The 26,721-nt window shown below is 41.8% G+C and overlaps 1 protein-coding gene across 4 annotated transcripts in view; it reads left to right on the top strand.

Moving 5' to 3' along the window:
* Positions 1 to 26,721, top strand: part of Mitf (melanocyte inducing transcription factor) — a 218,683-nt gene that overhangs the window by 129,859 nt on the left and 62,103 nt on the right. For 2 of the 4 annotated variants that reach the window (XM_038318830.1, XM_038318828.1), the window contains exon 2: positions 10,770 to 11,016. In XM_038318830.1, the coding sequence (XP_038174758.1) occupies positions 10,770 to 11,016 (247 nt within the window). Of the gene's footprint in view, positions 1 to 10,766; positions 11,017 to 26,721 lie in introns of all 4 variants that reach the window. The other 2 variants (XM_038318829.1, XM_038318827.1) reach the window with 1 other exon arrangement.

Here is a 26,721-nt window from a genome sequence, read left to right as displayed (position 1 = left end):
CCAGGGCTTTTGAGCATTCGTATGTAGTAAGGGAAAAATCCACACTTTACCTCTTGTGATGAGCTGCCATCAGCAAGTGGGCTTAGCCAAAATGGTTATATAAAATGAACTCTACTCTAGACGTGTGGTGAGTACATGAAACATAAGTGGATTCCACGTGTAGCCTTGGTTCTGCCCTCAAGGTTTCTCATTATGTGTGAGTAAATGTTACAGAATTGGAAGACACCGACATTACCTTCAATCTACTAAGGGATGAACAACCACTACATTATGTGCATTGTCTTGGGCAGGATACTGGTTTTCCTTTCTCAGAGGTACTGAGATCTCTTTTTAAAAGTACAACAGACTGTACTGCACTCACGTGTTCCTTTGTTTACATATAAAATATCTTATTGGCTAGATTCCATATGTGAGGGAGGATATGCAGTTTTTTTCCGAGATTGTGTGACCTCACAAAACACACATAGACACACAAACGCACAGACATTCAGAGACACAAACCAACATACACAGACACAGATACACACAGAGATACAGAGAGGCCGGCATAGATACACATCCAGACAGACACACACACAGAGATCCACAGGCATACACAGACATAGATACACACACAGACACACAGAGAGACAGGCGCAGATATACACACAGATCGACACACCCGCAGACACACACACACACACACAGATGCCCACAAACACACAAATAGGCACAAACAGATACATACACACACAACACACACACACACACATACTCACACACACACAGTATGCAAGTCTATGAATTTTTCTGCAGACATTTTTTTTTTTGGATTTTTCGAGACAGGGTTTCTCTACAGCTTTAGAGCCTGTCCTGGAGCTAGCTCTTGTAGACCAGGCTGGTCTCGAACTCACAGAGATCCGCCTGCCTCTGCCTCTCGAGTGCTGGGATTAAAGGCGTGTGCCACCACCGCCCAGCTTCTGCAGACATTTTAACTTTAGTTTTCTTTAGTGCTGAGTACTATTCCATATTTTTTTTTTTTAGTTTTAATTCTGTCATGGAGTCTTTGATTTGGGTGGTGGACAAGTGCATCAAATACATTCTATGCTGAAATTGTAAAATTTGACATGACGCTCCACAGCTTCTGTTCCAAATGCCTTTTCTAACTGATAGAAATTCACTGAGTTATTTTATAGACTTTGAATCTGGATAAGTGTGGTAGGTGATGTTTTTATTTCTCTGTTGTGGGATTCTTAGACATATTCAAAGTAACCTAAGCTAGGCTAGAGATGGACTAGCCTTTCTGAATCAGTGTTTAGGGCTAGTCCAGAGTTACAAAGAATTCAGGGGTGACTTGATCCAGCTCTTATCTGCCATCAGGTCACAATGCCCTCCTTTTGTGCTTTCTGTACTGCAGCTCTTGCTATTTTTTTTAACTTCATGTTGCTGTTTGTAGTTTGTGGCTCTTCTATCATAGATGCAGGAAAGTCTAGGTTCACTTCCTTCCAGATTTCTGAACGTAAAGGAGAGTCACCTTACACCACAGTTTCTGTCAGAGACAGTTCCCTCTCTCCCGTGGTAGAATACTGGCCCCTTTCTGATCCTCTTGCCAGAGGACAGGATAGACTGATTGGTTAGGCCAGCCTTGAGCATCCACGAGCTGAGAGGAAGGGAGGCTGGCTTTGTTAGGTGAAATCGGTAGCACAGGCTGCTGAATAGGTATGTATAATGGGTGGGCATAGTAAGCCTGATGACCACCTGTGAGGTTGCCTGCCTATGCAGTGGGTGCAGCGCTTCACCAAACCTTACATCATAATGCATGAATAATTTCCTCTGGGTTTCAATCTACTGTGATAAACTTTGGGTCTTGGTGTATATATTCAGAGCATGCCGTGCAGAGATCGTTAAACTATTGAATCAGAAACATTACACTGTCTTTAACCCGTTACAATGTTGTATAGAAAAGTGACTGAGCATGCTCTGTGACTGAGGCAGTCATCTGAGTACAAATAGGAAAACTTCATGGCCTTAAAAAGTTCTTGCCAATCACAGGGTCTGAGTGAAAATCCACACTGGACAGAGTGAACAAGAATTGGGGAGTGTGGGCTCAGGGATGGCTCAAGGTTAAGAGTGCTCTTTCAGAAGACCTGAGTTCAGTTTTTAGAGTGCAAGCCAGGTGGCTCACAAACACCTGTAACTGTCTCAGGAGATCTAACTTATTTGACGTACACACACACACACACACACACACACACACACTCTACCACCACTACCACCACCACTACCACCACCACCACCACCACCACCACCACCACCGCCGCCACCACACTGAAATAACACATAAAAAATTGGAGTGTTTTCTAGTGGAAGCTTCATTTGAGGAACAGAACCCTTGAGTGTGGCATTTCACCTCTGTTTTGTACCCTCACAGTGGTTTGTCTCAGAGCAGAGTTCCTGAAAAGAACCCACGCATCAAGAGCATGTCAAACCCTAGTGGTGTCTGTGCCAAGGGAAATAATTTGTGCTGATAAAAATGAGGAAATAGCAAAATGCACATGTTGGTTTATAATATCTCTTTTTGTTTTTAATTTCTTCATTAAATTTTTTTATAAAATATTTTTGATCGTAGTCTTCCCTCTCCCTATTCACACTTCATGTTTTTTCCTCTGTCTTAAAAAGAAATCCCAAATCAAATGAACCACACAGAAAAGCGCTCTCTCTCTCTCTCTCTCTCTCTCTCTCTCTCTCTCTCTCTCTCTCTCTCTCTCTCACACACACACACACACACACACACACACACACACACACACACACACACACACACTCATAGACAATGAAAACCAAAGAGTTGCATTGGACATCCACTTCTGGACATGCAGCCTTCCATGGAGTGTGGTTGATAGCACTCGACTGGAGAAAGCTGACTTTCCCTATTCTGTCAGCTGTCAACTGCAAACAGCCTCTTTATAGTGGTGGAACTTTGCATCTACATCCCCTTCTCCGTGCTGGGATTTTTGTCTGGTTTGAACTTATATGGATATCGTAGTCTCTGTGAGTTCATATGTGTATCAGCCCTGTGGGATCTGGAAAAGACTATTTTTTTTTTCTTGAAGTTGTCCACCATTTCTAACTCTAAAAACTTTTCTGTCTCCTCTTCTGAATAGATTCCTTAGCCTTAAGGGGATATGATAAAGCCGTCTCATTTAAGATAAGTGTTCCAAAGTCTCTTATTCTCTATAAATTACCATCTTCTGCAAGAACAAGCTTCTCATTTAACATTTGAATGATGCACTGATTAATGGATACAGTAGCCTCTCATTAGAAGTCATTTTATTGCTGATTTTTAAAAGAATAGAAAAAATAGGGTTTTCCCTAAGTCCATAACCTTGTCTCAGGTACTTGGCTGCTTTAGTAAGGCATGCAGGAGTTCCAGCTCATGGAGTGGGCCTAAAATCCTATCAAAAAGTGTGCCTTTATTGTCCCTGTGGGGCTAGCTTGCAGGTAGACCTCTGTAGCTGGGTGGCAGTGATCATTTTTCTTTTCAGGCAGCATGTGTAACACTTTCTGGCACTCTGCATCCTACTCAGTCAGGGAGAAGCTTATAGTTGAACACCAATTTGTCTTTTCCATATTTGATGACATCAGGGGCTGGAGAGATGGCTCAGAAGTTAAGAGCACTGACTGCTCTTCCAGAGGTCCTAAGTTAAATTCCCAGCAACCACAAGGTGGCTCACAACCATCTATAATGAGATCTGGTGCCCTCTTCTGCCCTGCAGGCGTACATGAAGGCAGAACACTTTATACATAAAAATAAAGAAATAATAAGAATTAAAAATAAAGAAATAATAAAGAAAAAAATCTTTAAAAATACAAGAATATGAAATCCTTGTCAGTAAGCTCTTACTTTGGCTAATGACTCAAAAAGGTGTAACCTAGTCCTGACACCGTCAAGAAAAGTGAAATTATGAAATTCACACTAATGGATGGAGCTAGAGACAATCATTCTTTGTGAGGCTACCCAGCCCCCGAAAGACAAACATTGCATGTTTTCTCTTCTTTGCAGATGTCAGCTTTTCTGCTTTAGATTCAGTGTGCATTGTTCAGAACATCCACAGAGATTGGGTAGATAGGGAAGTACCAAGAAGGAGGAGGGGATCTTCCAAAGATATAGTGCTATAAAGGGATAACGAGGAAACTAGATAGGAGAATTAAGTGGAAAGGGGATGGGTGGACGATATAGAGGTTTTCAGTGTCTTTTTCACAAGAAATTGGCAGTCCCATTTGAAGGCCCTAGACATGAGAAACACTTGTGAAGGAGTGAAAATTCCAACAGTGTGGTGTTGAAGTGCCTGGAAGAACCTCGTCCTTGTGTTAATTCTAAAGGTCTCTAAGCATGGCTTTTACCCCTCCTCATCAGTTTATTTGACATAAATCTTGTCAGTGCACCCCTACTTTATCAATTGTGCCCTTATGTCACTGTAGTGAGATGCTGAATATGTTAAGTTATACAAATAGAGATAAAAAATGACTAGATCAAATACCTAAAATGGAATATTCTAACTGTTTTCCTTGCATAATGAGGACATCATGTTTTATGTGTTCCTTTGAGAATGTTGGTGTACTGGGAGCTGAATTAAGGTTTCTTCTATCTAATTCATTATTAAGCTTGCTGTTGCCTGGTATCTTGTGGGTCCAGCAAAGAGAATATGGAGAGTGTTGAACAGTGTCTCTTCTTTCTACCTATTAATTGGGCTCTTAGACTGGTTAAGTAAAAATATCAAGTTTGAATTCCATATGGCTTGTCCTTCTTAACTTAAAATTTTCTTCTTTATGTACAAATCAAAGACACAAATCTCCAGAGCCAGGGGATTTGGATTCCACAATGTCCCAATCATTCCAGATCATCAGAAAATTTTCAATTATTATCTGAACATTTTTAAAAGGGGATAAGAAATATCTCAGTGTTTGAGACCAAATTGTGATCACTGGCATTTTTCATCTTGATAGGTCTTATTCCTAATTATTGTCAGTATTGTAGCAAGTTTGGTAAAATTTCATTTTGATATTCTCTTGCTATTTCTATGTTGAAAATGTGCAGTTGGAGAGGTTGAGCTCATGGAAGAACTGGTCCCTCACAAATGTCAGACACCAGGACTGTCACTTCAAGAGCATCCAATGTGCCAACCTGAATTTGTTGTCTGCAGGCCCTTTGAAAAGCCGAAGAATGTGTCTTAATGGCACAGCTACCTGGTGAGGGGCAGCATCTGTGGATGCTCTTGTGAGAGTTTTTGGCCTAGGATAAATTGTTCTGTAAGCATAGAGAGTTGGAACTTTCTGGATAAATTCTTCAGTTAGTTTTCAGTTTGCTTGGCCTTCTCCTTCCATCCTGTCCACTTGATGACTCTGCTTTCAGGGACTTGGCAGGTCCTGCTTGACTCCCTGTAGGGCAACTGTAGGATGAGACTTTCCTGGGGCACTAAGAATGTGTTCCTGTCTGAGTCATGTCCCTGGGCTTTTGTTAAACACGGCTGCTATCTTCACTGTTTTACTATTAGTTTCTGAACACAGCCAAGATCAGAATGGACTGAGACCTTTTGTTGATTTGTTGAACCCTAGGTCTTACTAAACTGAAGTCAACATTCCCAGGAATAGGATCACACATTTTTACTTAAGACAGAGTTCTTGCAACCAAGCTTTTGCATTCAGAAACCCAGTTAGTTTATGGTCTTTGTGAATTCCTTACCTATGTATGGAGTCAATACTATTGGGTCTTCTGTGTCTTTACCATTATCATAACCCCAGCCTTATGCTTCTTGATAAAAACCTTGCATCCCTCTGCAAGCAGAAACTAGGCTCTAAGCTCTGTTCATTGAATGATTAGAGCGAAGGTGTGTGTGTGTGTGTGTGTGTGTGTGTGTGTGTGTACATGTGTATCAGAGCAAAATGCTAATGTACTTACCTTTTGGCCCACAAGAGAATGCAGGTTAAATCACCTTCTCTCTCTATCTTGTCAAACTCTGCATTCTCCGAATTTTACAGGGATAGTCTGAGGTCTGTAAGCTTTATCTCTTTGGCCCAGACTTGTAGCAAGGCTTATCAAAATTTGTCTCTTTGTATCAAAATGAAATGGCAAGTTCATGACTTAATATTATATTTTACCACTAATTTCCCAGTCATTGTGCCAAGCCATATGTATATGATTCATTTATTATATGTTTCAGTCTTTACTGCAGTGCAAAGGGGAAATATATTAAAACACTTCAAAGATCAGGAGAAATAAGGAGCAAAACATTGGAGTCACTTGAGCACTTCACAGGGTGTCTACAAAAGAAGCTTACTCTGTTAGAGAATGTCTTAGTGTTGTTTTTATTTGTTTACTTGAGATGGGGGTCTCTCTATATATCTTAGACTGGCTTGGAACTTACCATGTAGACCAGGCTGACCTTGTACTCATAGAGATCCACCTGCCTCCGCTTCCCAAGAGTTGGGATTAAAGGTGTGCAGTAGAAACTTATGGAAACACTGGCAAGTTCCATGGTCCCTTCAGCCTTTCTGGGTTTCAACTGACTGGATTCCCAGGACTGCTTTTTCAAAATTAGAGATGGATTTAAATGGTACTGTAGCGAGCTCCTGGCATCAGTGTCATAGGTAAGGGATTGGCAAGCGATACTGGCCAGATGTTGGGGATCTGATGAAATTTCTGATGTTTTTAAGTGGTTGGTAAAGTTAGCGAAATAAAATATTTGGACTTAAGAATATGTCACGTAAGACAGAACCCTGTCCAGCATCCCTTTACCATCATAGAGAAGCAGGCTTTGAAAGCTGATACTGTAAGGAGGGGTGGTGGCCGAGGCCACACGAAGGGTTTCCATCTGGCCCACGTGCTGCATTCCAGCTGTCTTGTTGAGCCCTTTATCTTAACATTCACTCGCTCCATCCCCACAGCATGTTTAGAGGTAGGTCTGGGGGACACTCAGAGAGGTTGAATGGCCCATTAAAACTCACATTCCTCAGCAATGGCTGAAGTTGGACTTGAGTCCGCTTTGCCGCCCTCCTCCTTGACTAGTATGGAGCAAGTCTCACGCTTGTTTGGCTACAGAGCCAGGGAGGTGTTAGCAAAGGCACTTGCAGCCATGCCCATGGGATTTTATATCTGGGGGAGAGAGGAGATGTACACCTTCACATGCATAACTAGATTAGAACACAGCAGTCTAGGTAATGGACCTCCCGTGAAGGCATCTGGGAGAATCAGTGTAGCCAGGGCATTCACTGTGGGGTTAGAAGGCCCCAGTAACTAGTTGTCAAACCTGTGAACTTCGCGATCAGGTTAAAAGGAATTGTACCTCTTGGAAGTATGATTATCCAGCTAGAGCTGAGGTTTGTGGGCCCAAAGCTGGGCCCAGTAAGCCCAGTAAGCTATTAAAACTCGATGCATTCTGACATGTCTGCATGTGTGTTGTTATTGGCTTTATCAGGACGTCCTCTTTTGTAAAAGCAGCCGTTCTAGCCACTTGGGATATTTCTTAGCTAAGCTTCCATTCTTTCTTACCTGAGCCTCCATTCCTTACTGGCCCTTTCATCCACTCAAAACTGTGTTTCCTTATTCTGTGAATGGGGAAAAGTCTAGTTGTGCCTGTCTCTGTCTATGAGGTGATAATTGTAGATTCAGTTGTTTCTAAGAGAAGTGGACACTCAGAAGATGACAAGCCAGGCTGAGAATCTGGTAGTTGTGTCTCACAATGTGGAAATAGCCTACAGAGTGTATCTACATAGTTAACTAACCCTAATGCTTCCGTTGTCCTAACCCCTTTAGAAGCCTTGTTAAAATGTCAATTAGCTGAGTCTTATTCTATTCCTATACATATAAACTGTTTACTGTCATTTCCTTCATATGGTGTCCCGTATTTCTATAGTCCTATTGTACAGGTCTGTATTGTTTCTTCCCTGGTAGACTATTATAGAAGATACTTTAAGTGGCAATGTTATTGTGGTTAAAGTATGAAGCCTTAGTGGGCTTGCTCACTAATAATTTTAATTTGTCCCTGAGATGCTTTACTGTTAATTGAAAGGATTTCCCCCCTGATATTGAAGCCATTGACTCGTCTTGTGCAGTTAATTAGCACGATTATGCCACAGCTCCTTTTGCTCCCATACAAAGGTTTGCTCTTGTGTTTATCAAAAGGACCATTCTCTCTGAGAAGCCTGGTACCTGACAGGCTTTGAATAGTCAGACCACTTATTTATTTTTAAATAGCCACCTCCTCCCATCTCTTCTTGGTGTAGGAAAAGTACGTTTGAGCCTTGAAGATGCACTCCAGAGTGGGAAAATATTTTCTTTGAATCCTTTTTTTTTTTTTTTTTTTTTTTTTTTGCAGATCTGTGTGAGTGCAGAGATGATTTTAGATTAGCAGCAATGAATGGTCAGGAAGCATTTTGATTGTATGGAGCAGTGCACAGTGCTAAGATAACAAGCAAAGTATAGATGCTGCTCGCTCAGGGTTCTCTGTGTGTCTGTAGGGAACGCTGAGAAAAACAGTGGAAGAAAGATGTTCTATGTTTGGGGCCTGCTGAAGACACCCAGGGGTGCTGATATCCTGGATTAGGACACCATGATCCCTTCCTGCAGTTGAAGTATTGTCTGATAGATTAGGTCTCCTTTCTTCCAGCTTAGTGCTGAAGTTGATCACCTATCTTTAGGTCAATTTCTTTAGTATCTAGTGTATATATTGCCACCGAAAAAAAAAATACTTAGGCTTTATTGTAGCTTAAAGGAGAAAAGTTAAAAGTATGAATTGATTTTTCTAACTTGATCCCCACTCAGGAGAGTGTGGTTGTCCTATTGCATTCCCTGCTAGGCACTTTGTGGATTTGCACATACACATGCTTGACTGACTCTGCATCCGTTTGTAAATGTACTTTGGAATCTAAATTTATGATTTATTCTTAATTCATGCATATCTTACTTTGCACTTTTAGGGAAATAAGGTACCACGTTGCTGAATTCGTGTCATATTTTACTTAATTAACTATGGGCCTATTTGAAAGAAAAATTAGGTGATTTGGGATATTTAAAAATCTTTAATAGCTTTTATATATGTGAATTCCTCCACTTTTGAGTTCTTTCGACAATTACATGTCAAGGAACTTTTTGAAACAAAATGAATTATTTATTTTTAGCTTTTGGATGTATTTTCCTTAGAGGATAATAATACATTATCATTATACTTTTCTTGTCATGAATATGTTTTTTTAATTGAATACTAATGATTTAAGAGTTATTTTCCACCTTGATTAAAAAATTATTCTACTGAATAGTTTTATTCATTTTAGCAGATTTGCTTTTCTGTCACTTTAGTGGATACATGATATTAACTTTTATGATTATTATTATAATTTACTGAAGCAATTTTCTGTATGGGGGAAAAAATAAGCTTTGGGGTGTTTGGAGGACTACGTGAGAGTTCAACACAAATCTTTGTCCTGTAGCACACCTGCCACTTGTGCAGCCTTTTTGTCCTTACGTCTCTCACAGGGATGGCATTTGTCTTTGGCAGGAAGGTTAGCACAGTGCTGGGGTTTGCACTCAAGAGGAACGTTGAATTTAGATGCCGCTCCTGAAGCATTTTTTTCTCTTCCCAGAAGCCAAAATCTTGTATTATAAGCTTGCACAGAAATTTGAATAATTATAATCAAGTTTGATTCCTATACTGGATGATAATACTAGCAAGTATAAACATTTACCAGGGCAATGTTCATTGTAGACAGGGATTATGGGCATTTGCTATTTAAACCTCACAACCCCAGGCCTCAGGAGGGAAGCCTTTCAGTGTGAGTGGTACAGTAAATATTTAAAGAACATACCCTTGCTTTTATAAATGGGTAAAAGGCTGTAGACCGTTCCTCCAGGTATGGAAACCCAGGCAGAAAGAGGTTCATCATATGTTCTTATCACAGAGTTGGCAAGAGAAGCAACCCGAAGCCTCACCTAGGGAAAATGGGAGCTCTTTTTATTCTTACCTCACCGGCGTTTCAGCATGTTAGATGATCGTGGACAGAACACGTCCCGACCTTTACAACTAGAGCTCTTGGGGAAAGCACAGAACACGGATGCCCTGGCCATGTCCAGAGGACATATCCTTCCTTATCGCAAGGAAAGACACACAAAGAAAGCTGAGAGGAAAGGAGTTGGGTTGTCAGTCCAGCTTCTCTTCTGTCCGTCCCCTTGCCCCAAACGGGTGGAGCACAGTGTCAACGTCTGGTCCTGGTGCTTTTTCATTAACGATTGATTGTGTCATCTCTTTTCTTCATAATCTTTCCCGTAACTGTGCTTCCTTACCAGCAACCAAGTTAGACATCTTCGGGGATTTTAGATAACATAGGAACCATTGGTTAGTTAGACTTAGCTATTTAAAATAGCAAATCAAGAAATTTGTTTTCATCCGTGGAAGACTTGGAATCCATTGAGATGGATGGCTTCTAATTGTTGCATATGGTGACATTATAGTCGGTGAAGATGAGTGGTGTGTGGCATAAAATATCAAAAAGGAATAAGTGATTTGATAAAAATACCTAGAAGCAATCAGCCTGACTTATTTAATTCAACTCCTAATGACTAGAATCCTGTCAGCTCTTGATTTTCAATTGCATGGCGTGCCGTTCCGTGCCGTGCCTTGATTATATCTGTGCAGACTCACCTCCTAGTTTGGTGGCATTTAGGTTACCCCACGATGCAGATGATGGGTCTCTTCAGGATACTAAATGCCGTGTGCCTTCTGATTTCCTCACAGCAGTTCGGCAGAGCATCCTGGGGCCTCCAAGCCTCCGTTAAGCTCCTCCAGTATGACATCACGCATCTTGCTACGCCAGCAACTCATGCGTGAGCAGATGCAGGAGCAGGAGCGCAGGGAACAGCAGCAGAAGCTGCAAGCAGCCCAGTTCATGCAACAGCGAGTGCCCGTGAGCCAGACACCAGCCATCAACGTCAGCGTGCCCACCACCCTTCCCTCTGCCACCCAGGTGCCGATGGAAGTCCTCAAGGTATGTGGGTGTTGCCCTTGTGTTCGGACTGAGCCTGTCCCTTCTCCATGCTCCATGTGTCATTTTCACTGGACTGTGTCGTTGCTTGTCTTGGTATTAGAGTCTTACTTATAAGCATCATGTCCAGTGGTTGCTATGACGCTTTGTCTCTTAAAAGAAAGATTGGAACTCACTGTAATTATTATAGCAACCAGTGAATGTTGGAAATGATCAATGTTTTCATGACCAATCCCAAATGGGATCTGGTGTTTGTTGTAATGAAGAACATTTCTCTATGTAGCTTTCGGAAATGGTTTCAAACATGAGTTATCTGAAAGAGGCCTCGTCTAGAAATTTGTGTGTATGTTTTCATAAATGCTTTCCAGGGCCACACTTTAACTTTGCTCTTTAGTTAGCAAATCCTGCCCGGCCCTAGAAGCTAATTGCTTCTTCAGAAAGAAAACTGTGGTCAAGCACTGTCTGCGCCTTAATAGTCAGACTTCATAATCCTTTTACTGAAGTGAGCTGTCTGCTTTGGGTCTCTTTGATTTCTTGCTAGAGTGGAAACTGCAGGAGCTTGTTAACGTCCTTCTATCGGGGACACTTAGCTTCCTAATTACTCGAGCAAGCTGAGGCCGCTCTGACCATAGACCTCTCTCTCCCACATTGTCTTCCATGCCCCATGGGGAGTTGCCTTGTTTCATAAACATTTCAGTTCATAAATATGACTGGTTCAAGAAAATCTGGAAGTATGGAAAGGGCCTTGCTTTTTATGTATCTTTCACCCAGTCACCTAATTGATTCATTCTGAAGAGCTGAGTGTTCCTGTTCATTAAGCAATGTGAACTCCTCAACCTGCCCAGGCATTGTTGGTCTTTTGCTTTTATCCTTGTGCTCGGGGGGGAAGAAAAATCCATCCATCTCTCCCTCCTTAAAGTTTATTATTAAAGTAAACAGGAGTGACGAGCCACACACAGGCACTGTCTATGATCTTTTCCACGAGGAAAGGAATTCTTGAAAAACCAACTTTATAGCAGCACACACCTATTTACAAAGACTTGAAAATTTCTTGGCACCATTGTGGAGCTCTTGGTACAGAAACCAGTTGAAATTTTGCTACAGCAAAAGTAATGCAATGGGTTAGCATAAAATGTTAGTTTAATATGACTGAAATTCTGAATAATGCCACAATTATTACTCTTTTAATTCTTCTACCATCCCATCAAGCAAAAGCATATTTTTTGCTGTAGCGTAGAAGATACATGGAATCATTGTTCCGCCTCAGTAGAACTGAGAGTCCCCATTTAATTGTTGTTTCCTATTTGCAAGAGTCGTGATCATATTGTTTATACTTTATTTGTACAGTGTGACTGTTACATAACAAGATGCAGAGAAGTATATCTGTTTTATTCACTATAATCTTAAGGGTTTTTTTTAACTGAAAAGCAAATTTTAGACTGCCATGGATTTTAACATAATGGTTTACATCCAGATTGAAGGTAATGCTTAATATTATATTGAAGCATATTAAATTGAAATAGATTTTCCTATTAGAGTGGTTATATGGGTTGGTGGAGAAATTACCACAAAATGAATGCGTGGAAGCATCATTTCAATATTATCCTAAAGTTTATATAATTTCTATGTGTTTAAAATGTTATTTTTCTAGCCTTACTAAAGTTAATATCTAAGTGAAATACTCTGAGTAATTTATGAATTTTCCCTTATATTCTGCCTATCCTGGTAACACTGGACTGAATTGCAGTCTTCCCACAACTAAAGAATACCAGATAAAATGCCCCAAGCTAAAGCAAGAATAAATTATTAAAACTAAAAGACATGGCCCAACCAAAAGTGGCATCGGTTAAATTTATCTATCGTGCTCAACAGCCATTACTTCTGTTTAACCCGAGAGTTTTTCTCCTTGGGCTATACAAGAGTCAAGTGTGGCCCACGAACGAGAAGGACTTGTTGGGCTGACAGTCTGTGGGGCACTAGTAGCTTTTCTAGACAAGCTTTGTTGCTTTAAGTCAGAGACCAAATGAAAACAGGATTTCCTTCAGCTGAGGCAGTAGTGTAAAACGCTCAATCATAAATGTTAAGGCAGGTTTTCTGTTGATGATTCCTTGAGAAATGTTAGGCTTTACACTTTATAAAAATAGTTAGATAATCTCAGTGTGTGGAAACACTGTGAAATACTGCGTAGAAATGCATACGGCAGCACTTGCCTTTTTTGTGACTTTAAATGATATAATACAGTTTCATGAAGTAAATAGTTATAGAGAAATGGCTGATTTGTTTGATCTTGGACAATTTTTGTGAATATATATTTTGAAAACATTAGCAATGCGAACATAGGCTAATTGAGTGCAGTCGGATGTGATGTATTACATTAAGCAAATTTTTTTGATAGAATAGCCTCAACAAAATATTGACTTCATTTTCAAAGCTTCAAGTGATAGAGCCAGTGATAGAGCCCACTTCCCAGGGAAGGTAGGCAGGTGCCGAGGTGGAGAAAACCTATTAAGTCTCTCTAGTTCGCAGCATCTGTGTTAGAACATGCTAGAAGAAAGGCCAAAGTTTAATTTTCACCTGTACACACACAAAGTCTTATTCCCAGTAGCCCACTATCGGTGAATTGAGCTACTCATTTTGACAAGCTAAGTCAGTGTTTTCAGGTTAATCCCTGACTTTGGCAACATTTTACTTAGACTACAGAACTCTGTGAAGCATGTTTAAAAATTGTTGACATCTGAAACCTTAGGAACCATTGGAATTTGTATTAGAGAGTGGAATTTCCCATAATTTCTCCCTCAGCCTCTGGGCACTGTTCATAAGGTATAGCCTCTGTATTCTATATCAAGTTCACCAATTTGTGCATCTATTCCTCATATTAATTTTCATATCAGATGGCATGGAGTGTGGGGTTTAATTGTAGGTGTTTGCACATTAGTGAGGTGTTAACTTGGTTTCTTCAGAACAAGCTAAACGATATGGGATGGTAGCTCGAGCGTGCTTCTTTACCATAACTAGTGACACAGCGGGTGTATAATAGATTCTTCACCGTTGTGAACATACCCGGTATTTCAAATTGTGAATTAAAGGAACTGCTGAGCATTGTTGATGGAGCACTTTCGTCTGTAGGTGAAACTGGTGATCCATATGGAACTGAGGCTCAAACTTGATGTAAACAAAACCAGAGCCACTGGGGATGAACCTTTAGTCATGGTGGCTCTCACAGCTACAGAAAGATGGCAGTCCTGCCCGGAGCCTTGGTTCTCACAGGCTCACTGAGCCTCTCCTGTCCCTGGTTCATCTGTTATCTTCCCCACAAACCCTGGCAGTGTGGGGGCATAATAATAGTTTATAGGTTGTATTCATTTCCCTGTTGGAAACCTTGTGGCTCTTTGTCCCGCCCCCTCCCTTCTCTCCGTTAATTTAAGAATCTAAAGGCTTAGCTGTTGTTTCTGTTGTACATTAAATTTTCCTTTGCCTCTTTGGAGAAAGTGTCGATAGATGTAAAAGAGTTCTTGTGGTGCTTTATTACTTTAGTATATTCCATTTAGTTTGAAGGAATTAATTTTTAATTTTTTTCTCTCTTTTTCCAGATCAGTTCAGGAATTGGGCAAATTGTCTACCAATTAGAAATAGTGCTTGGTGTTCATGAAAAACAGACATGCTTTTGTAGGATTCTGCATGCATAAACTGTGTTAACTTGTGGGAGAGGGGGGTGGTTTATCTCATCAACCCTTTGTCCATTTAAGCAGCAATCCTAGCGAGCACTGGCAGTAGACTCCAGTGCATTGTGCATGTTAGACTACCGTTGTAGTGTCTCAAACTCAGTGTTCTGCTTTTGTTCCTGATTTATTTGACCAGTATAGATGAACCTGAATCTCATCACAGTGGATGTTCAAGGCAGGAGAGACATGGAATCTCGCAGGTCAGCTTGCCTTAATCTTCCGAGTCGGGATCTGTAGCGGTCCCCAGAAGATATGAGCTGCTGTGTCTAAGTTATCCTTGGATTCCATGTTCATATATTAACCTGCCAGTCAGTGTGACTGACATACATGGGCCAAAAGCCTTGATTTTAGAGTTTATAAATATTGCTGCCCTTGTGATTTTGCATATAACTGTTTGTCACCCAGACCACATCATTATTTAGAGGGAGAAGCCTCAGTTTCCTTCTACAAACAGCTCTTCCTCCCCCAAAGTCACAGAGACTTTATTTCCCTGGATAGTCAGACTTGTTCGTTGTCACCTGTAAGGTAATTTCCCTTATTTTTAACCCCCCTTCCCCAGTGACTTTTAGAAATTATAGGCTGTTCTTGTCAGCTTTCAGCAGATTTCTACTGCGGGAGGTAAAATCCACGAGGAAGCGTCTAAGTCGCCTTGCTTCCTGTGAGACCTTTCTGCCATTCCCTCCTTGGCAGTTCCACCGTTACCTTTCACAGGGGCACAGTGGAAAGAGATGCGGCAGGCAGTGTTGGGCGTGTAGACATGACCCTGTGTGCATCTGCTCTCCATTGTCTCTACTTTGGAGACTGCACAATCTCCCACTCTTCTCTCACTGAATCTCCAAAGCCAGTTGATAGCGCTGGGGAGCCTAACGGCCAGCTTGCTTGGCACTACCCGGGAGTCATTCGTGCCCCATGTTGCTTTGAAACTCATGTGAATGAAGAGTTGCTGATGTCAGGACAGGCCCAAGAAGGTGTTCCACCGAGCTGTCTTAAGGGGGCGATCTAACTTAGCACAGGCCAAGAGGGGCAAGGTGTTCTGCGAGCACCTTGATCTGAGTTCACTTTTCCCTGCTTTTGTGATGGGTGTGAACTGGGCCAGGCCCTCCCTACCTGCATTTGTAGACAGCTATCCACGACATCCAATTTCCATTCTTCTGAAAATATGGAAACATTAGCTCTAGTGTATTTTTACCTGGTAGTCTCAGAAAAAAGGAAGGGAGGAAAGGCATTCTCCCTTTATGACCTCAAGGCCAGTTTTTTGTTTGTTTGCTTGTTTGTTTGTTTAATGTGGTCAAGGGCTTTGATAGAATATTGGATTTCTCCTTGCTTCCTTAGACTGGGACTGGCTGGGGCAGTTGTGCATAGTGGATATGTGAACCACACAGCAGCTTGTCTTGGAGTAGGAAGGTCTTTAGTTTGTCTCCACTAGCCTCTTGGAGTTACTGGAGGCATCTTTTGGATTTATGTGAGAGGAGGTGCCAGCTTGCTGCTTCTCGTGTTATCATGCCAAAGAAAGGCATGGTCCACGTCCTTCTATCCCAATTCCCTACTAGTCGCGATAAAGGCAGTATTGTAAGAAAATTATTAAGGGATGTGACTTGGGATGAGGGCCAGCACTAAGGGTGCAGGATGTGTTTAGTTTAGTGAATGCTGCACTGTGATTTTTCTCTAATGTGACAAGGCCTATAGATCCTACATACTCAACAAGGGTAATATCTTACTCCTAAGGGAAACAAAATTGGTTCTTGGAGAGCAAAAACGTCCAGGGCTGGGAAATGGCTCAGTGGGTAAGAATGCTAATAGTGCAGGCATGGGGGCCTGAGTTTAAATCCCCAGGACACACGTGCAAAGCTGGGAGTGGCTGTGTATGCCCATAACTCTTGGTGATGGGATGACAGAGACAGGAAGATCCCTGGACTTGCTGATTGTTAGCCTTGCTCCAGGTTCAAAGAGAGGCTCTGTCACCAGAGAATAATTTGGAGTGGTGGAGCAGTACACCTGACATCCTCTTCTGGCCTCCATGCATACAACATGTATGACATACGACATCCACATCTGCACATGCATGTATACCACACACATATGCATCACATTTTTACCACAAGTGCATGGGCACGTGCACACACACACATACACTCCCCATAGTTATGCCCCCTCCACCCATAATTACCACACACACACACACACACACACACACACACACACCATAGATACCACCATTGTTTGTATCCCTCCAAAGCTACAGTGCACAGCTAGGAAAGCTCTGTCAGTGTGTCTGGTAAATTCTTGGGAAGGTTGGATAGAAGAAGAGGCAGCCAGCAGAATGTCTGGAAGGTCTCAGAGGCACACTAAAGAGGAAAGGTTGAACGACACAGCTGTTGAGCCCTCAAAATTTCCCCTCTCCCCATTGTGCTCCGAGATCATTTGTCAGCTCCTGCCTTCTGGCTGGGCATTGTCCCACAGACACACTGGTGTTTAGCACAGGGCTATGGTACTGACTAATTTACTCCCGTCCCTGTTCTGCGAGGCTGTTGTTAGCACCCCCATTTCACAGATGCATGGACCAGCATGAAGAAGTTAGATGGGTCAGGTAAAGTTGTAAAAGTCTGAGGTGTTGTCAGGATTTGAGCCCAGTCAGTTGGCTCACTGGCTCACTTTGTGGTAGCTAGTGTCTTTCTTGGAGCGAATAACCCGATAAGCTTTCAGAGAAGATAGCCATGTTCAGCCCCTCAGATGATGTGGCTACATAGGAGCTGATAAAAGCACATGTTCATCACGGAGCTACTGGCTATGGCTTATGTAGGAATTACTTTGATGACATGCGGGAAGCCAAGACAGCTCCCCTGGCTTCTGGAACTGATTGTGGGCACTTCTGGTGACAGGCTGAAAACTGAACATATTTTAGCTCTATTCTCTTCACAGCTCCGCAGATATACAGGACTAGCCCAGGGGGAGAAACAGGCGTATGGAGATCATTTCTGGCCTCTGGTCATGTTGTAGAGCCCACATCTGTGCTCTCTACTATCCTTCCACTCCTAGCCTTCTCTGTTGAATCATTACATTTCCTTCCCTAGTCTCTAAGATATGTGAGATGTAGGAAATGAGTGCAATTTTTTTTACAAAAGAATTCTGTCTAGCCACACTGACCGCGATGATAATTTTTGGCTTAGTGATAGTTATCATTATGGGTGAAAAACATGTAACAGGAGGTTTCCTACAAAAGCATCTGAAAATCCAAAGCCAGGATCATTTATGTTCTGCAGATCTCAGTGGCCCAGTCTACCCCAAGTCCATGTGCGTTATCTGTCTCTGTATTTAACAATACTCTGCGTGGTTCTGAATGGCTTTTATTCACGCCATATAGCAATTTTCTCCTGAAGTTACAGTTCCATTTTTGTTATTGCTGTTTCTCTTTCCTTATCTCCTTTCTTAAGTGCGAGAATTTTTTCCATTTTTTTTGCCACTATTTTAGCCCTTAAAACCAGAACTTCCAATCTGCTTGTTTTTCTCTTTGCTTTTAAGTGAATGTCAGTTGTGTTAATGTTTATATTATTGCACTAGAAGGTCGGAATCCCCTTCACAAATGTTACCTGTTTCATCTCAACAGTTAAAGAAAGGCTAGGCTTAAAAGACTGCTGTTGGGTGTAAGCATGCCTTAGAACAAGAGGGAGTAAGGACACAATTTACCTTCATTTTCCTAAAATAAGTGGCTGGAATTTGTGTTAAAAATATGTAAATTAGTACAGTGGCTTTGCTCAAGGATATAGCTGCAATCAATACTAGAATATTGGCTCTTGCCCTGGATGTGTCTCTTTTTAATTGCCTTTTTGAGTGTTACTGTATCATCCTGCATAGCCTCTCCTGGCTCTTCAGAGCTTGTTAATAATGTCATAACTATGTGAGAAGAAGAGGAACTAAAACCTGGTGTATAGAAAACACACAAACAAGGATGCAGTTAGCGTAGAATGTTCTCAAAAGAGGATTGCTTCAATCGCTGTTTTTAAAATTGATAATACCAGAAGACGGTCCAGATGAATCAAAGGCAAATTGTTCCTCCTGGAGATGCTGGGGATGTTGCTGGGCTTGGATGCTAATCAAAGGCTCTTTTCCCATTTTCCTTTAAACTAGATTTGGGGCTTTAGGGTACTGGACTGATAGCTCAGTTTGGCGAAGTGCTTGCCTTGTGAGTATTGGAAGCCGAGCCCGATCCCTGCACGCAGGTGCAGGCCTACAATCTCAACACTGGGGAGGCAGAGATCTGACAAGCACTGGAGCTCCTGGGCCAGCCAGCCCAGCTGAATTGTTGAGCGCCAGATCCAGTAGAGATCCTGTTTCAAAATAAAAGGTGTAGATTGACAGGGGAAGACGTTTGATGTCAACCTCTAGCCTTCACATCCATACACATGTTCACGTGTATCCACATGCATGTACACACACACATGCGACATGGAACCTAGGAGACTGGGTGCATGCAGTCTTTATGTAACCGTAGCGATGTCTTTAATGCATTTTACCTAAGAGTTCAGTGACTTCCTGTTCACCTACCAGTCTCTGAGGCGCACACTGCTCCTGATGGGGGTTTAGCAGACTCAAGCACATCACAAAGATTTTACAGTTTTCCTAGAAACAAGATAAGAAGGTTCAGGGATCCTGGCAATTAAAAATGAGCAAAAGGAATTTAATCGCCCAGTTGTGAATGATTTTAAAGAGTTGTAAAGAGGCCTAAAATAAGAAGCACAATTCAGATTACTGCCTTCTTTACCAATGGCATACATAACTTCGTTGTAATCTCCCTTGTTGGCCCTGGTTTTTTTATATAATTACATTTTAGAGGTTGGAAATTTTGTTGAGACTAAATTAGAAGCGACAAACCAGAGACATTCCTGCCAGTTAGGACAGGATTAACAAATTCTTATTGGCTAACTTACAAATATGTAACATTTTTCACACTGCCTAAAGGTGACAAGATCAGCTCTGTTTTTCTAGTGAACTAGTAAAAAATTAGATTAATAAGTACCAGGCAAAGAGCCTTTTCTTTTGTCTTTTCTTCCCCCACAAAGAAATCTTACCTTTGAGTACTCTGGCTGTGGAGAGCGGCGCCTTAATTAGCCACATGTTCCTTTTACCTCCTGGGAAATAAGTACAGGCTAAAACTGGGGATCAAGACGCAGATGTACATTGACTTAGCACACGCCACCAAGTAATTCATCAAGGAATGTTGGTAATTAGTCCTGCCTCTTTCAACTCTTGGCTTATTTTATAAAACCAACCGATTTAAAATAATGACTGCTGATGTATTGCCCACACGTTTTAGGACGGGGACTTGGCTCTTCAACAAAAGCGAGACTGCAGGGGTGGAAATGCACCCTTGGTTTTGCGTTTTCACAGATTCTGGAGGTCCATCCGTGTCCCCTATTAACTGGGCTGTACTTTCTTTCTGTTTACCCCATCCAGCCTTTCCCAGGGCTGTCTCTTTTTGCCTTGGCGGAAAGAACAGGGGAGCATACTTAAAAAATAAAATAAAATGCAAGCTGCCCCGGGGGTGGAGGGGTGGGTGTGAGGAGCCTGTCAGAGTGTGTTAATTCAGTGTGGTTTGATGGAATTTAATCCGAGTCCTTCATCTGGTTCAAGCTGCAGTAATGATCTTCTTGTATTGTTAAATGCTTGCTGATATTTATGGCAGACAGATTAATCCCAAAAGATTGAGTTTCTGGGGTGAACAAGACCTTGTGACTACAGCCTCAAAGCGTGTGTAGTTAACTGTTTTAGTAGTAATAACCCAGATGTCAAATTCCCACGCTGTGATGTTTTTAACGCTTATGCTTTGAGATGTGGCCCACACTCAGAGCTGCTCTTGAAAATCTGAGTCCAGTAATGTACTGAGTGACCATGGGCATGGCTTTCCTCCTTGGGCCTTGGTACCCTCATCTGTAAAGTGGTTCCAGTAAAGTCTGCTCTGGGGAGTCTGGAGGGTAAATGAGCATCCAGTACCACTCATCAAGTGGAATGTGAGCCCAGCTGTGACTTCAGGGCCTTGGGTACTCACATGAAAGAATGGAAAGAAAGAGACAAAATGAATTTCAATGTTTTTTATGTTACCCAGCATATCTAGAATATTCTTATTTCAATATATTGTATGAAAATTAGGTACAAAACTCAACTTTTTTTCCTTATTAAGTCTTAGTATTGAGCATCATGCTTTCTTCAAATTTGGGTACATATTTCATATCTCCAACATATTGTAGATTAGGGGCTAGAGAGATGGCTCAGTGGTTAAAAGCACTGGCTGCTCTCCCAGAGGACCTGGGTTCATTTCTCAGCATCCACGTGGCAGCTCACAACTCCAGTAACTCCAGTTCCAGGGGATCTGACACCTTTACACAAATGCACATCAAAATAAATTAACAAAAACAAAACATATTAGAGATTGGACACTAAATTTCATCAGAACAACTTGACCTAAGTTTGGATCTCATGAAAATTACATTCAAAAGAGTATACTCATTTGCGAAAGTTGTTTTAATCCCGTTTAAATGATTTCTAATAACTGGGCTGGGAGGGTGGTTTAATGGACAGAGTATGTTTGTCATGCAAAGGTGAAGAACCAGGGTGAATTTTAATCCCTAGAACCAGTGAGAAGATAGATAAAATAGCATGGATCTGTAATTCCAGTGTTTTTATGGGGAGATTGGAGGTGGAAATGAGAGAGTCCCAGGAACCAGCTGGGCCAGGTAGCCTGGTATTGATGGTGTCAACAGCATGAGCCCCTGTTTGGAAAGGTTGGAAGGTAAGAAGCAAGAATTGGGTTTTCCTCTGAGTCTACACTTGTATGGTGACATGCACACACCTAAAGTCACACACCTGAATACACACAGGATTAAAAAAGGAAAAGAAAAGATTTGCAGGAACTAAATTGAATATTTGTTTCAATTTAGGTCTTCATGAGATAGAAATTGCAGCTCGTTCTGAACTGACCTTGGTCCCAGGGCTCAGTATGGCTGTGACCTTTGGATTGGACAACATAGATATGAATCATTTAGCACAGTGTTGAGTACAAGGATCATCATCAAGGAAACATTCTGTTTTGTTATAATAAATGTATAATATCTAGGGAGGGGAGATAGCATGCTTGGTAGAGTGATTGCAAAGATGAGGGCCCATGTTCAGTTCCCAGCACCTATTTGAGAAGCTGGGCAAGAGCATGTAGTCACAGTGTAGAAGTACTGACCTGACAGATGGACCCCTGGGGTTTACCTGGCCAGCCAGCCTAGTCTAGTTAATGAATCTAGACTAGTATGAGACCCTGTCTCAAAAAACAAGGTGGATGGTCCCTGAGGGAAAAAACCCAAGGTTGACCTCTGGCCTCTGCACATATACATACACATGCATGTGTACCTGCATACACACATGCACGTTCACATACACAGATCATGGAGTCCTCCAAAAACTAACTAGGAGGCTGAGTCCTGTATGCAAAAGCCAAGAGCCTTTATTCAAGGTTAAACTTGGACTCTCCATCCGTCCAACACAGCAAATGAGAGCAGAGAGACCCAAGCCCAGTTGGAGAAGGGTTTCTATCATAGTAGAGGTTGGGGTGAGTGGATTTCCAGGGTTCAGGACCCTGACTGGCTGATATTTTTCTAGGGGTCTTGGCAAAAAGAGGAAGGTTGAATCCTGGGCTCAGGGATATCTGGTGGTCTTATCTAATCTTATCTAATGGTTGGAATGTCTGATACTTCCCCTTAGATGCTGGCCCTCCCTGGGTGGTGTCAGCTTAGGCTGCCCTGGGCTTCACATGGCCTGGGCCCCCTTATGTGTGACCCGGCTGCCCTGGGCCTCACATGTGTGGCCAGGCTGCCCTGGGCCCCACAATGAGCATTTATACGCACAGGAACACAGCTGCGTACCCACATGTACATTCACACGTTACAGTGACTTATATTTATTAGTCATTGGACACACTGATTATTATCCTCACCCCTAAGTTGCAGTCTTCATGTGCCATGGTTGCAGCTGCCCACGTAGACCCAGTTTAGCTATTAGTTTCCTTCTCATCATTTCGACCCAGGTTCACTGTCACATATCATGCCTGGCTGGCGTTTCCTGTTTAAAAAAAAAAAAAAAAAAAAAACAGCTCCTCTAGGAGAGAGCCGTGAAAAGACACCCTCAGCAGAGGTGCCAAGCTCTTGACTTGTTAGTCATACATCTTCCTCACGCTTTCAGTCCAGGTTCCTTTCCACCCTACACATGTCACACTGGTAGAGCACTTAGCCAGTCTGCTAGGACGTCTGACCCTCTGGGAATGCACAGACGTTTCCCCAGTGTTCTTGGTGTCAAGGAGACACTGGAGAAGAAGACGACTTTCCTGGTTTGTTATACAATGAACGTTGGAAAATGGCTTGAGTGCTTTCGCTTTGCGTGGAATCTTATGTATGATGTTTCCTTTCTCTTCTCACTGAACTTTTGGAGCATTTTTAAGGAAATTTCAGCACAGCCCATAATTCAGTAAATTAGTTCTTATTCACCAGGCTTCCAAGTGTCCTGTTCTCATGCTAATTCTCAACCATTTTTAAACCAGAAATAACTCACCTAAAGGTGATAATTTATTTTGTTAAGTACCTTCTTATTCCTAGTGCAAAGAATGAGTCCATTATATTAGGATTAGTGCATTGTGGACGGGCTTGTGTTCGTTCTCTAATTACAAGAGCGTTCGAAGTCCTAGCGTGCGTACAAGCATGAAAGCCAAGACAACAAAGTGCTCCTGATGCTATGGGATCTGTGTGTGTGTGTGTGTGTGTGTGTGTGTGTGTGTTATATACATTATCTACTATAGCTTTTTATTATTTAAAATAATATCTAACCAACCTACAGGCAATTTCATTTCAGCTTTCTAATAGCTTTTTAGGTTTGTTTTAAAAGCTCACAGCTGGGTTTTCTTTTGACATAATCTTGATGGAATTCCTAAAACTATTGTAGATATGAGCCATTGTGTTCATTTGCTCTTGACACTTGGGACTTCTCATATTCGTAAAGAGCTCTGAAAGGACATCGGATATTTGTGAAAACTTACTATTCCATTTGACTCAAAGCTGAGGCCCTTAGGGCTCAACTGCTGGCCCTGCCCCTCAGAGTGCTCTTCCTAGCTCAGTGATTACACAGGGAAACCCTGTCTCGAAAAACAAACAAAAAAAAAAAGGTGAATCCTTTAGAGGCCTTATATACATACTTCTGCTAAATGGAGACACTGCTGTGTTTAACAAAATACAAATCAACATGAAAAGGGCATGTTCCAGTTTTTCTTGTTTTTCACTTTTTTTTGTATCTGAACAAGGAAAATCAAAAGCACAAGTACTAATCGAATAGGAGCTTGAAACTTATGAAACCACTGTTTTTAAAGTTGGCAAGAACACATGTGTGTGTCATGTGCATGTATCTATGTGTGTGTGCACATGAGGTCAGCATCTGGTGTCTTTCCTCATCACACTCCATCTTGCTATTTTGATTCAGGGTCTCTGGACTGGTCCTCGCGTTCCTCAAGTAGTATAGGCAGGCTGCCCAGTGAATTCCAGGAAGCTCTCTGTTTCCTCCACCCCTAGCACTGGGACAACAGACCCTTGACCACAGCACACAATATTTCCTATGGGTGCTGGGGAACCAGACTCAGTTCCTAGTACTTACCTGGCAAATACTTTAGCAATGGAACCATCTTCCCAACTTCAAAGAATTTGAGCCATTGTAGGTTTGTAGCATAACTGAATGAAAGGAATAGAGATTTCTCATTTAATTTCTTCCCTGGCCCCCATGCAACACATACACTGCCTCCCCTGCTGTCATGATACCTCAAAAGAGGGTCTGTCTGTAGCAGGGAGTAAAAAGCGTGTAGGCTTGTTATTGCTATGTCAAGTCTATACTTTGCCTCAGGTTAACCCCAGAACCTTCTGTGGGTTGAAAAGAGCATCTAGTGAATTTATCCTTTCTAGTATTATTCGACATATCTTTTCACTGCCTGGGGAGTCAACCTGTTCCTCTCATGTAAAAAGCTACTACTTCCTTATAGAAAACAGTCTTTTTAAATTAAATGTTAGGTTATGCTTTGGATATTGGCTTAAAGTATAGATTTAGTTGAATATATTACAAATCACATTATAAATATTGTTATTGTAATGGATTAATAAAAATGCTCCATCCGGCCACACTGCAGATATCTAAGAAGCTGGTCCTGGGCAAGGAGCCACCCGGTGGGCTAGAGACAGATGATAGTCACGCCATGCAGGGTGAGGTTGGATATTTATTTAGTGGCTTATGGAGGGGAAAGGGAAAAGGGGAGAAGGACAGAGAGGCAGAAAGAGAGAGAGAGAGAGAGAGAGAGAGAGAGAGAGAGAGAGAGAGAGAGAGAGAGAGAGAGAGAGAATACATGCATTCTTACTAGTACGGGTGCACATGCCCATGTATCTGTGTATGGAGACCAAAGCATACCCTACAGTCTTGTTCCTCAGAAACACAATTCATCATTTTTATTGAGACATGATCTCTTGCTGGCCTGGAGCCCACTGGCTAGCCCTCCAACCACATGGGTCCTCTTGTCTCTACCTCCCTGACACTGAGATCCCAGAAGCATACTTTTGCACCCACATGTTTTTATGTGGGTACTGGGAGTCAAACTCAGGTTCTGGTGCTTGTACAGAAGCACTTTACAAACCGAGCCATTCTCTCATCTCCCACCCAGGCCCTTAAATCCTTACTAAAGCTTTAGAAGATGCACATCTCTCAAGTGAGCCATGCCACACACTCCGCCGCTTCCACTGGAAGACACTGCTTGCTTCCTCATCTCCTGTCTTCCTTTGTTCCACACACATTATTAAGAATAGGAAGTCTTCTTGTTGACCGTGTCCTTTGCTTTACAGAAGCTTTTCAGTTTCAGGATGTCCCATTTATTAATTGTTTCTCTCAGTGTCTGTGCTGCTGGGGTTATATTTAGGAAGTGGTCTCCTGTGCCAATGTGTTCAAGTGTACTTCCCACTTTCTCTTCTATAAGGGTCAGTGTGGCTGGCTTTATGTTGAGGTCTTTGATCCATCTGGACTTGAGTTTTGTGCATGGTAATAGATATGGATCTATTTTCATTCTTCTATATGTTTATATCCAGTTATGCCAGCATGGACCCTAAGAGAGACATACATAGATCTAATCTACATGGGTAGTAGAAAAAAACAAGATCTCCAGAGTAAATTGGGAGCATGGGGACCTTGGGAGAGGGTTGAAGGGGAGGGGAGAGGCAGAAAAAAATGTAGAGCTCAATAAAAATCAATTTATAAAAAGAAATGAATAAATGGAGAACATTTGTTTGATCTTCACTGAAAAAAAAAAGAATAGGAAGTCTTCAGGAGAGTTGGGAATATGTCTGGTCAGAGCACCAGCAAGACCTGAAATTCTCTCGTCTCTGCCTCTGCATTACAGTTGTGGGTGTGTTGTCTTTGCCTAGATTTTTTACCTAGGGGGTGGGGATTTGAACTCAGTTCCTCATACTTACGAGGTAAGTACTTATACCCGCTGAGCAATCTTCTCGACCCATTAAAGATTTTTCAGCCAATTTACTGGTGAATAACATTTCAGCAGCAAAGACATTTTAATTTTTAAAAAGCACCTGGCTCTTCAGGTTCTCTGAACAGTAACATTTTTGGTAGGTGACTTCTAAGATGTCTGACTAAAGTTTTCAGTCTTCTTGCCCCACCCTATAATGCACCCTTTACCTTGAGGTCATCAAAGTTGTTTTAATGATTAACAACAAACAGGATAATACACACAGAAAATTCTGTGATATAAATTGGGGTTAAATTTTCAAGAAAAATTAATAGAGATGTTGGGCTATCAAATGTTTCTGATTCAGATATTAAACTTTTGTTGTAAGCCAAGAAGCCATCATCTTGATTCTGGAACTCATGTTAAATATGAGTGACCGTGCCTGACTCTATTACTGTTTAACTTTGTAAA

This window comes from Arvicola amphibius, chromosome 2 (assembly GCF_903992535.2).
Source record: "Arvicola amphibius chromosome 2, mArvAmp1.2, whole genome shotgun sequence".
NCBI classification, from domain to species: Eukaryota; Metazoa; Chordata; class Mammalia; order Rodentia; family Cricetidae; genus Arvicola; species Arvicola amphibius.
Note: the sequence above shows the minus strand (reverse complement) of the source record. Positions and strands in the feature narration are given on the sequence as shown.